This window comes from Lissotriton helveticus, chromosome 2_1 (assembly GCF_964261635.1).
Source record: "Lissotriton helveticus chromosome 2_1, aLisHel1.1, whole genome shotgun sequence".
Taxonomy (NCBI): Eukaryota; Metazoa; Chordata; class Amphibia; order Caudata; family Salamandridae; genus Lissotriton; species Lissotriton helveticus.
In genome coordinates this window covers 1,367,204,432-1,367,217,627 of record NC_136059.1, presented here as the reverse complement: position 1 = coordinate 1,367,217,627, position 13,196 = coordinate 1,367,204,432, and the positions used below count along the sequence as shown (strand labels likewise).

The 13,196-nt window shown below is 45.0% G+C and overlaps 1 protein-coding gene across 2 annotated transcripts in view; it reads right to left on the bottom strand.

Annotated features, from left to right (window-relative positions):
* Positions 1–13,196, bottom strand: part of FRMPD1 (FERM and PDZ domain containing 1) — a 1,188,014-nt gene that overhangs the window by 106,713 nt on the left and 1,068,105 nt on the right. For both annotated transcript variants that reach the window (XM_078676303.1, XM_078676304.1), the window contains exon 14: positions 8,435–8,579. In XM_078676303.1, coding sequence (XP_078532429.1) covers positions 8,435–8,579 — 145 coding nt within the window. The remainder of the gene's footprint in view (positions 1–8,434; positions 8,580–13,196) is intronic.

Genomic DNA, 13,196 nt, shown 5'->3' with positions numbered 1-13,196 from the left:
ATTGGTACACCCTACTGCGCGTCGCCAGCCAGACTTGACGTGCCTCATCCATCAGCAGAGTGGCACACTCCTGCTGGGCCAACAATAACTGCTGCACCCCTAGATCCCTCCCGTCTCACGATTCTGTCGCTCAAGCATCTCTACGTTCGCCTCAGCGTGGGTCAGCTCCTCCATACGCTTCCTGCAGGCCGCCTCACACCAAGAGATGTCCACTCCTCGCAGAGTGGGCTTCAGCGCCTCCCACAAGGTGGCCGCACTGGAAACGGACTATTCGGAGACAAATACTGGGCAATGGATTCACCCATATGCGCTGTGTATTCCGCGTTCTGAAGGTGCCACACCGCCAGGCACCACCTAAACAGTTGTCTACCCCATCTCAAACATAGGTCTATGAATACTGGGGAGTGATCTGAAAGGCCCCGGGGCAGAATCTCCGCCACCACAACTCTGTTAGCCATCACCAGGTTTGATATAATCAAGCCTGGAGAAGGATTTATGGACCGCTGAGAGGTAGGTGAATCCCTGAGCCACACCGTGGGCATGCCACCAGGTGTCGACCCAGTTCAGCCTCATCACCAAAGAGTGTAGTTTTGTAGGGAGAGCGCTCCTATGGCCACCCCCAGCCCCGGTCCCATCCTTGGCTGTGTCCATATCATTGTTCCAGTCCCCGCCCACCACAGACGATATGTCGGGCATTTCGGCCCACAGGGATTGCAGCCTCTCAAATAAATTCCACTGCAATGGGGGAGGGGCATATACACTACCCAAAATCAGAGAATCCTCCCCAACCCTACCCTGAATAAACAAATAGCACTTCCGCGTGTCGGTCCACTGCTGCTCATGTGTGTAGGGGGGGAAACAACCTTTACAACGAAACTTTTACAACGCAAAAACTATTACAACGCATGTATTTACAACGCATGTTTTTACAACGCAAGTACCTTTACAACGCATACCATTACAACGTAAGTATTGGTAAGTATATAATTATATTTAAAATGTTATATGTTTGGGTTTTTTTAAGGGGTATTTTTAGGGTTCAGGGTCAGTTTTCAGTTTTAGGGTAAAGGGGTATTTTTAGGGTTCAGGGTCAGTTTTCAGTTTTTGGGTAAAGGGGTATTTTTAGGGTTCAGGGTCAGTTTTCAGTTTTTGGGTAAAGGGGTATTTTTAGGGTTCAGGGTCAGTTTTCAGTTTTTGGGTAAAGGGGTATTTTTAGGGTTCAGGGTCAGTTTTCAGTTTTTGGGTAAAAGGGTTTTTTTAGGGTTCAAGGTCAGTTTTCAGTTTTTGGGTAAAGGGGTATTTTTAGGGTTCAGGGTCAGTTTTCAGTTTTTGGGTAAAGGTTTTTTTTAGGGTTCAGGGACAGTTTTCAGTTTTTGGGTAAAGGGGTATTTTTAGGGTTCAGGGTCAGTTTTGGGTTTTTGGGTAAAGGGGTATTTTTAGGGTTCAGGGTCAGTTTGGGGTTTTTGGGTAAGGGGTATTTTTAGGGTTCAGGGTCAGTTTGGGGGTTTGGGGTAAAAGAGTATTTTTAGGGTTCAGGGTCAGTTTTGGGTTTTGGGTAAAGGGGTATTTTTAGGGTCAGTTTTGGGTGTTTGGGTAAAAGGGTATTTTTAGGGTTCAGGGTCAGTTTTGGGTTTTTGGGTAAAGGGGTATTTTTAGGGTTCAGGGTCAGTTTTGGGTTTTTGGGGTACAGGGGTATTTTTAGGGTTAAGGGTCAGTTTTGGGTTTTTGGGGTACAGGGGTACAGGGTAAAAATAAAATAAAATTAAATTTAAATTAAATTATTTAAATTAAATTTATTTAAATGGGTTTTTGGGGTACAGGGGTATTTTTAGGGTTAAGGGTCAGTTTTGGGTTTTTGGGGTACAGGGGTACAGGGTAAAAATAAAATAAAATTAAATTTAAATTAAATTATTTAAATTAAATTTAAATTAATTAAATTAAATTAAATTAAATTAACTTAAATTAAATTAAATTATATTAATTTCAAATAAAAAAATTAATATATACTTACCAATACTTACGTTGTAATGGTATGCGTTGTAAAGGTACCTGCGTTGTAAAAACATGCGTTGTAAATACATGCGTTGTAATAGTTTTTGCGTTGTAAAAATTTCGTTGTAATGGTATGCGTTGTAAAAGTATGCGTTGTAACGTCATACATCCGTGTAGGGGACTCTGCTGTTTATCAAAAGAGCCACACCTCGCGACCCCCTCGTAAAACCCGCGTGGAAAACCTGTTGAAACCCATAGCGCTGCAGGCAAAGGGCCTTCGTGCCCATGAGATGTGTCTCCGGTAACAGGAGGATATCGGCCTTCGCCCTCTTTGCGTGTTGGAGTATGGCCCCCGCTTGATCTTGTTCAGGGCCCCGCAGACATTCCAACTCAGAACACGGAGGTCGCTCTGCGTCCCCCACCCAACGTCAAGGATTGTAGCCGTAAGGGGTGGCATTATGGTTCAACACAAATAATGAGCCTCGGTGGCATGTGTGCAATCTGTAGCCGATCTGCAGTGTAAGTGCGACCTGTGAACAAAAACAAACCCCTCCCACCAAGCCCCCCACCCCATTCCTCAAAAACACCGAAGTATCTGTCGCGGCAGGGCTGGTCCCCAATCCCCAACGGGGGGAAGGGCACTGGCCCAACCAATGGTTCCCCAACTCACCGCCCATTTCCACCTGGCAAGGATCCCACCAGATCAAACCTGAGGATAAGACAAGCCCAGTTCAGGACATCCCGGGAATCAGTAAATGTAGTTCCGCAACACTTCTCCAGCATTCTCTGTTAGGGTTCCAGTGTTAGGCTCCCTGGGCCGGCCATCCCTGGGAGGAGGCGACACAGGACTGCGAGCGCCGCCGGGACGGTGATCTTCTAATGCCCCTCGGCCGTTGACCCCGAGGGACTCCCCGGGCTGCATCACTCTAGGATGAGTCTGACTCTCTGCCTGGCAGTGTGTGAGGTTTCACCCGAACAGTTTCATCCGTCCACTTGAATACTTCTTCGGGGGAATCGAAGAAATTAGTGCGGGAGCGAAAGACCACTCGAAGGCGGGCCGGAAACAGCAAGGCATATGGAAGCTTAAGCTCCCTCAGACGGGCCTTGCCTGCCATGAAAGATTGATGCTGCTGCTTGACCTGCTGCGTGTATTCGGGGAATATCAGAATGCGAGCATTGTTGAAAAGCAAGGGTTCTTTGGCTCGGGCCTGTTTCAAGATAGCGTCTCTATCCAGATAGTTCAACAATTTGGCAATAACCGGCCGCGGGCCAGCCCCAACCTGGGGGCTTCTGCATAAATGCCCTATGGGCCCGTTCCACCACAAAACATCTGGACATAGCCTCCGGGGGGGAGCCAGCCATCCAGCCATGTTTCCCTCTTCGCAGCCCTCTGCAGGATCAAGCAGCTCGCAGCTGCAGGGTGCGCATGTTGGTCATGGAAGAGATCCACCTCCGTCCCCCAAACGAGGACAGTGGCACCGTACGTGGCTCACCGGGCCCCCCTTACTCGGCCAGGCCTCACTCTCGCATCGGCCATATCTTGGGGCCACAGCAGCACCCAGCTCCCAAATTACTGCGGACAATAGAGTAGCCGGCGCTGTGTCATGGAAGCGTGCATTACAGCAACAATCTTCCCAGGATGTCAGGATAAATGTCGGATGTTTTGTGGGCTGGGCGTAGCCGGCTCAGCACACATCCGCCATGTTGGCTCACCAAGCCACACCCCAAATGTACTCAGGTTTTGACCATTGAGGGCACCAATAACAGTAGTTTTACATCCTCACATAACACATATTTTATCTGCGGAAACAAGGGATACTACCATCTACCCATTGGATGGTCTGGAGTCTGTTATGTGTCCTTTTTGTTACCTCCTGTGTTTCTAGCATCTGTATCATATCATAAGGACTATCAATTGTTTAATGACATTTCTAAGAACTGATACAAAAGAACAATAAGTAATGATGAGGTAGATCATACTGACACCTCACTTCAGCAATACGTTGATTTTAATTTGGGGCTGTTCTTTTTTGTTGGAGCTGCCTTGAACAGCAGGAAAATCAGACGGTTGACTTGTGTCGTGGAAGCTGTGACCAACCAGACAGCTATGGCACTTGGAAACATTACAGAGGAACTACAAATTGCAAGGGTTGTGGCGCTCCAAAATCGAATGGTTCTAGATGTAGTTTTGGCTGATCGAGGTGGTGCATATCGCATCATCGGAAGTAGCTGCTGCGTATACATTCCAGATCATGCCCGTTCAGTTTTTGATGCGATCTCTAAACTTCATAAAATTGCTGCTGAGATTCACCTTGATACTGGCACATGAACTTTAGCCAGTTGGTTTTGGACATTGCTCACTACCTGGTGCTGGAAACTATTGACAGTGCTCTGTATATTATTTGCAATTCTACTGACATGCTGCCTATGTATACCATGTGGTCCAATGCTTTGCTCCATCAGTATCACTGCTTGTACACCTACCAAACAAATGAATGCCCAGCGCATACTAGACAAAGAAGTTGATAGACTAATGAAAATTGACATACATGATGTATATTTAGATTCCTCTAGATTATGAATGTCTTCAGCTAATGCTAAAAGGGTCGTCTGAGGAAATTTGGCAGAGATCGCTGTTAGCATTTAGCTGAAGCAATCTTGTTTCCGGCAGCCATCTTGTTGACCATGTGCTCGCCATGTGCTCTTTCCTTCTTCGCTGTCGCTTGCCCTTGTGATTTGCTCAAAGAACTAGCTATACGTAGCCTCGGCTACTCTGCACATGCTCAGAAAAGTTTGTAGCTGCCCATGCACCTGCTTAGGTTTGTTACTATTAGGATGCTTCTACTAAAGTCAGCAACTGTTAGCTCCTCCTTCTTTGTTGACTGTGCATTTCTGTATGACCATATATGTATGTAACTCTCCTAAGTGTGCTTGTACCTCCTTCTTTTGAGTTCCTGTGTGGGTATAAAAGACCAATTGTTCCTCTATTCTGTATGCTACTTCATACACTACCGAAGGGTTTTGTGTGAATGTAGTTCCACCTCATGAGGTTAATAAAATATCTTTTTGCTATTTCAGTTTCCGTGCCAAGTTCTATTTACTGGTCTGAGGACTTGTGTGCAGAGAAGGGCGAACCCCTAGCACTGGTAGGCCTTGCTGAGGTTCACAACCACAGCCCACTCTGTTAAAGTCATCGTTCCACACCAGTGAGGTTCTTAACTTGCTGTAGCAGGACAAAAAGACTATGGAGATTTTGGTGTTCACACAGGTTTTCTGTATATAACCCAAAGTTAACTCACACATGGTGCCAACAGCTAGTGACAACTCCAAATGTCCCATGAACAAGAAAATGCAAGCTTCTAAGCTGTTGCTTGGTACTGAACAACCATGTTCAAGGACACCAATTAGTCTTCTGAAGTATGGCGGGGATCACTGACATAATATAGAATGACAAAATATAGACTTACCAAAATATTGTCACCAAAATATAGAATGCCAAAATATCGAATTCCTATCTACAAACAGGTAAGTACAAAAATATCGAATCCAAAATATAGTCTGTAAAAAATATAGTCAGTCAAAATATCGATTTTTTTTAATGTCTTAAAAGTAATTTAAAATTAATGAAATAATAAATATAATTAACTAAAACATACTTAAAAATACTCAAATAACCTTAAAATTAAGATATAATAATTTAAGTTATTAATAAAAAATTTACAATATTTTACCGTAGGACAGCAGGAGGGTAACATTTAATATTACCACTCCAGTGAGTGCAACAGTAGGGAAAGCGTTGGATAGCGTAGGGGTAAAAAATACTATTCCCACTCCAGAGAGTGCAACAGTAGGGAAAGCGTTGGATAGCGTAGGGGTAAAAAATACTATTCCCACTCCAGTGAGTGCAACAGTAGGGAAAGCGTTGGATAACGCAAGGTTAAAAATTACTATTCCCACTCCAGAGAGTGCAACAGTAGGGAAAGTGTTGGATAGCGTAGGGGTAAAAAATACTATTCCCACTCCAGTGAGTGCAACAGTAGGGAAAGCGTTGGATATTGGAAGGGTAAAAATTACTATTTCCACTCCAGAGAGTACAACAGTAGGGAAAGCATTGGATAGCGTAGGGGTAACAATTACTATTCCCACTCCAGAGAGTGCAACAGTAGGGAAAGCGTTGGATAGCGTAGGGGAAAAATACTATTCCCACTCCAGAGAGTGCAACAGTAGGGAAAGCGTTGGATAGCGGAAGTGTGAAAATTACTATTCCCACTCCAGATAGTGCAACAGTAGGGAAAGCTTTGGATAGCGTAGGGGTAAAAATTACGATTCCCACTCCAGAGAGTGCAACAGTAGGGAAAGCGTTGGATAGCGTAGGGGTAAAAAATACTATTCCCACTCCAGAGAGTGCAACAGTAGGGAAAGCGTTGGATAGCGGGAGGGTGAAAATTACTATTCCCACTCCAGTGAGTTTAACAGTAGGGAAAGTAATGATTTAATATATTATTAAAAATAAATTAAATATCAATACCAATAAAACATTAATTGAAATTAATAACCAATTTAATATTATGTAATAATTAATTAGAAATACAACTACATATTAGTTATTAAAAATTAATAACCTATTCATAATTATTTAACAACTAATTAATTTTCAATAACAAAAACTAATTAATAATAAAAATTAATACCAATTAAAAATTAACAGTAAATGAATTATCAATACACAAAAAGTATTTTTAATATGTCATTAATTACAATTACATTACTTCCCCTATAAACCCACATCCCACTACAGAAAATACATTAATACAATTATCATAATTATCAAATATTTAATTAATACAAAATAATTACCAATTAATACAAATTAATAGAAATTAATTACCAATTAAAAATTAATTAACAATAAATTTAAAATCAATACCAATAAATGAAAAAAACTATTTACTTAATTACAATTAAATTACTTCCCACCCTATTCCCCTATAAACCCACAATAGAAAATAAATTTAGAAAATTAACATAATTAACAATTAATCAGTTAATATAAATTAATTGGCAATTAATAAAAATTAATTACCAATTAAAAAATAACAATAAATTCAAAATGAATACCAATAAATAAATAAAAATATTTAATTAATTACAATTAAATTACTTCCCACCCTATTCCCCTATAAACCCCCAACCCGCTACAGAACTAAAAAGCAAAAATTAATTAAAAATTAATAATAATTGCTAAAAATTAATATTTAATTTAATATAATTAAATTACTTCCCACCATATTCCCCTATTAACCCACAACCCGCTACAGAATTAGATTACGCAAAAATTAAATAACATAAAATTCATTACTTAAAATACATTAAACATACATTACAAAAATTAATATACACTTTTCACACATATACTAACATACAAAACACTTTCAAAAAATTGATATTATTAAAAAATCGATATATTTAATGCCTATATTGTATACTTCGATATTATGACTTCTATATTTTGAAAATCGATATTACTTACCTTAAATTCGATATTTTTAACCACTATATTGTGTCCATTCGATATTTTGTCCATTCTATATTTTTACTTCGATATTATGTCCATTCTATATTTTGGAATCGATATTATGACTGTTTACCGTATGGCGGGGCACAAATAATGGATTTTACCCAAGGGTCGTGAGCTATGGAGCACTACAACTGAATGTAGATTTGCCATTTACGTTCTGACTGAGGTCAAAGGTTTTCTGAAGCACAACAAAGTTATTGTAAGATGACAATCCGCACTTTACAAAACACCTAAATCAATTAAAAACAGCTTCGTGATAGATGGGCATGAAGTCTTCAAGGATCCTGAAAGAGATTGCTTTCTTTACTCTTCTGAATGCCAAGTAGAACTAAGACACATTCTCTTATCTCATATTTTTCTAAGAAAAGGAGAAGTTGAGTTTAGTGCATGACCTAGACCTATAAAAGCACTAACTGGGTCTTCAGCGAATCTAGGACCAGGTAACTTGGGAATGCTAGAGAGAGAGTGAAGATATATCTCTAGAAGGGCCCCACAAGAGACAGACATTTGTTCTATCAATTCAAGCTTTACAGCTTGACTGGGAGACACTAAACTGGGAATTGGAAGGAAGTGGTCAGGTCTCTAGTTGAAGTGGGTAGATCTGAACAAACGTTCTAAGCTGCCTAGTGCACCCAATCCTTCATATTCACTTACATACAACTCACTTCTTTACCATTGGGAAATATATGATCATTCTGTGTTGCTGATGAGTGCTGCGTCCCTAAAGCGATCTCCTGGACAACATACCCGCCTAACACAAGATTTAATTGCTGCAATAGAATAACTGAGAAACCCCTAGGTCTAGAAGAAAGGGCAGAGACAACATTTATCACAAAAATAACAAGGGTCCACACCAATGATTACCTTCTTCAGCCGATAGACGGTGCATCAGCCTATCACTGTTCCACGGGAATAAGGGATTCCCCGAATCCACAAACAGTTTGTAGTAGCCAGAAATGAGACAAGCAAGATCCTTTGCATTGTTTGACTCCAGCAGCAGGGTGAGGGGCTTCGAAGGCAAACCAATGGGAAAAGGTTAGATAGATTGAATTTATAGGGTTCCAACAATGCTGTAGCTGCACATTTTTTGTTTAAATCTGTTTATTGAGTTTTAAATTATGCATCTTAATGACAGTACAACCAGAATTTAAAATAAAGGTAGAGTATAGTTAATGCAAGTCATCATTCACCTATGCTGTAGCTACACATAAGCATGTACATGTCCACGCGACTTCCATTACAACCAAGCAGGGTCGGAATTACATTGCCCTTTGATATTTCATGCAGACATGCAGGTGAGAAACAGGAAAGAACATTTGGAAAAGCAGAGCGATGCATGAAAAGCAGTGAGGAGAGAAAAAATAGACTAAAGACATTAAGAGAAGCAAAAAACACAAAGATGTTGTTTAGATATCCTGTTGAAACAAGAAGGAATAGGCTAGTGAAACTGTCAGACAGAAAGAGCATGCTTTGCATACTTAATTTTGCACTATAGTTACATTGCAGAGGGCGGCAAGAAGCAATCAATAACTGACAAACCAAGCAAAAAAAAAGAATACACATAGCAAGAAGATATGCTTGCCTCGGCGTATATATTTATTTGTTTAAATTATATACTTGTTATATAACTTTATAATCAGAAAATGTTACACAATCAATTAAAAACGTGTCAATGTAATATGTATAAACAACAGTACAGCGTGACATTCAGTTGAAGGAATTATTGGAAAAGCTATGAGAGGGCTTTGCAATTCAGGGCCAGATTTTTCATACTTCATACAAAGTAACGCAGCAAGACACCGTGAAAGGAAAGAGCAAGTACACGCCATATTCAAAATTATGTGGCATATTCCTGTTCTCTCCTTAGGCTGACGCACAATGTGCTGCCTAGAGCCAATGTAGACACTCTTGTGCTGTGGTGCATGGGTGCCTGCGTTGCAGGCATGATTGTTTTTGTGCAGGAAAAGGCACCTTCCTGCAAAAAATAATCCTCTGAGGCTTTTTCTTCTTCTATGTGTGCTGTAGAATGCACCACTCTTAGAAAGAGGAAACAACAAGGAGAAATACAAATATTTCTTCTCGTTGTGCCTCTCCTGGGAAGGAGTAGCATCTTGACACATTCCCAGCTTTAACTGTCTAGGGAAATCTGGGAATGCGCCACACAATTCATGAGTGGATATGTGGGAACACCACGCTCCACCTATTGAACACCTTCCCAAGGCACCGTAGAACAAGTTACTTACCTTCGGTAACGATATATCTGTAAGAAACAGTTCCTTACCTTAGAATATCCCCAGGCGTCAGTCTGGATCCGGAAACTTTTGCGTAGCAGTACCCCTGCGCGTCGGTAGGCGTCGTCTGCAAGCGTCCCCTGCGGCTCCGCGTCCGTCGTCGGCGTCGTGCGCCGTGATGACGTCGCTGGAGTATATAGACGCCGCCTCCGCGCGCTGACGTCAGTTCTTTGCACACAGCTTTTCCGCGCCAGAACACGCAGAGCCATGGAAGAACCAACACTGGTGCCATGCGAAACTAGGGCCCTGAAGGGGATGACCTTAACCCTATGTATCAGTTCGCAGAACGGGGAGGATGGGCGGGGCGGTAAGGAATCTAATACTAACTACTGTTTCTTACAGATATATCGTTACCGAAGGTAAGTAACTTGTTCATCTGAAAGAAACAGGTTAGTATTAGATTCCTTACCTTAGAATAGATACCCCAGCAATACCAACCCCGGTGGTGGGTCTGCGAACCAATACAGCTTACACCAGAAAGTCCTGGAGGACAGAACGGCCAAAAAAGCCATCCCTCCGGACTTGACTGTCCAGGCAGTAGTGCCTCGCAAACGTGTGCAGCGAGGCCCACGTAGCCGCCTGACAAATGTCCTGCAAGGGGACTCCCCGGCCCAGGGCAGTAGTAGCCGCCGTGGCCCGAGTGGAATGGGCTCTCAGCCCAACAGGAGGCTCCTTCCGAGCCAAAGAGTAGCACGATTTGATGCACAGGACGACCCACCGAGAGATGGTTCGTTTATGTACCGCCCTTCCCTTCTTCGCACCCACGTAGCCAACAAACAGTTGGTCATCCACCCGGAACCGGCGTGTGCGATCCATATAAAATGAAAGCGCACGTTTTGGGTCCAGACGATGGAGCCGCTCTTCATCCTTTGAGGGATGCGGAGGCGGGAAGAAGGAGGGTAAGGTGATGGACTGCCCGATGTGAAAAGCAGAAACTACTTTGGGCAGGAAAGAAGGTCTAGTTCTCAGAACCACCTTGTCTGGATGAATGGACATGAAAGGAGGTTTGACAGAAAGAGCCTGGAGCTCACTCACTCTCCTGGCAGAGGTGATGGCAACCAGGAAGGCCGTCTTCAAAGTCAGGAGACGGAGAGGACAGGAATGAAGCGGCTCAAAGGGAGCGCACATCAAGAAAGTCAGAACCAGATTCAAGTCCCACTGAGGCATCACGAACGGAACAGGTGGATACATGTGCGTGATGCCCTTCAAGAATCTCGTTACAATAGGGGACTTGAACAAAGAAGGTTGATCAGGCAGCCTTAGAAAGGCCGAAAGGGCAGAAAGGTAGCCCTTGGTAGTGCCCAGAGCAGAGCCCTGCTGGGAAAGAGAGAGAAGAAAGAGGAGAACCTCGGAGAGAGGGGCAGAAAGAGGGTTCACAGCCTTTGCTGTGCACCATGCCACAAATCTGTTCCACCGGCAGGCGTATACCGACTTTGTGGAGGGACGCCTGGCTGCCAGAATCACATCACAAACTTCAGGAGGCAAGTCAAATGGCCTCAACTGTCGCCGCTCAATCTCCACGCATGGAGGTGGAGACTGGACAGGTTCGGGTGGAGGACCGTCCCCTGCTGCTGCGACAGAAGGTCCTCCTGAAGGGGCAGGCGGATCGAGGGACCGACTGACATGCTGAGTAGCTCGGGATACCAGTACCTTCGAGCCCAGTCCGGAGCCACAAGGATAACTTGGGCCCGGTCGCGCCTGATCTTCTTCAGCACTCTGGGCAGAAGTGGTATAGGCGGAAAGGCGTACAACAGACCGCAGCTCCACTCGCGCCGAAAGGCGTCGCCGTGCGAGTGACGTCTTGGAGACTCCAACGCGCAGAACTGATGACATTGCGCGTTCTCTTCTGTGGCGAATAGATCTAGCCAAGGCTCTCCCCATTGCAGAAAGAGGCCTCTCGCCACGTCCGAGTTCAGACGCCATTCGTGATCCACCGAGCACCGATGGCTGAGTTTGTCCGCCCTGGCGTTCAGAGAACCTGCCAGGTGTTGAACCGTCAGAGTCACGCTCTGACATTCCAGCCATTGCCAGAGACGCAGCGCCTCCTGGCAAAGGGTCCACGACCCCACTCCGCCCTGCTTGTTGCAGTACCACATGGCGGTGGTGTTGTCCGTGAACACCTGCACTACACTCCCGTTGACAAAGGGGAGGAATGCCTTCAGTGCTAGGCGAATCGCCCGCAGCTCCAACATGTTGATATGGAGCCGGGACTCCGCCGTAGACCAGATGCCTCTGATCTCCGCCTCTCCCAAGTGGCCTCCCCAGCCCTGGAGGGACGCGTCCGTCACAACTACGTGCTCCGGTTGGGGAAGGGAGAGGGATCTGCCTCTGACCCAATCGCGGTCCGTAAGCCACCACTGCAGTTGTCTCGCAGTGCCCTCGGAGATCAAGACATGGTCGGACAAGTTGCCCTGATGCTGGGCCCACTGAAACTTCAGGTCCCACTGCAGAGCCCGCATCCGCCACCGGGCGTGATGCACCAGAAGGATGCAGGAAGCCATCAGCCCCAGCAGCAGCAGCGTCAACCTGACCGAAACCCAGGATAGCGGCTGAAAGATGGGAATCAAGGCCTGTATATCCCGGACTCGCCGTTCCGGAGGATAACCCCGAAACTGCGCCGAGTCGAGAACCGCTCCGATGAAAAGGAGCTTTTGAGAGGGACACAGGTGTGATTTCGGCACATTGATGGAAAACCCCAGCTCGTGCAGGAGGTGTGCCGTCATCTGAAGGTGGTGGACGACTGTCTGGGGCGAGCCCGCCTTCAACAACCAATCGTCCAGGTAGGGGAAGACTGAAACCCCTAGCCTGCGCAGATGAGCCGCGACCACCGCCATCACCTTTGTGAACACCCGTGGGGCGCTGGTAAGGCCGAAGGGGAGCACGATAAACTGAAAGTGCTCGTGGCCTACCGTGAACCGTAGGTAACGCCGGTGGGCCGGCAGGACGGGGATGTGAAAATATGCATCCTGCAAGTCCAACGCTACCATCCAGTCTTGCGGGTCTAGAGCAGCCAAGACCTGAGCCAAAGTCAACATCTTGAACTTCTCCTTCCGGAGGAAGCCGTTGACGTTCCGTAGATCCAAGATAGGACGTAGGCCCCCATTGTCCTTCTTGGGCACCAGAAAGTAGTGGGAATAACAACCACACCCTACTTCTGGCCCAGGAAGGCGCTCGATGGCCCCCTTGGCCAAGAGGGCCGTAACTTCCTCCTGCAGAAGTGTCAAGTGGTCCCCCGACACACGGTGGTTCTGTGGTGGCATGGCTGGAGGAGTGGTCTCGAAGGGGAGGGAGTAGCCCCTTCGGACGAGCTGCAGCACCCACCTGTCCGATGTGAT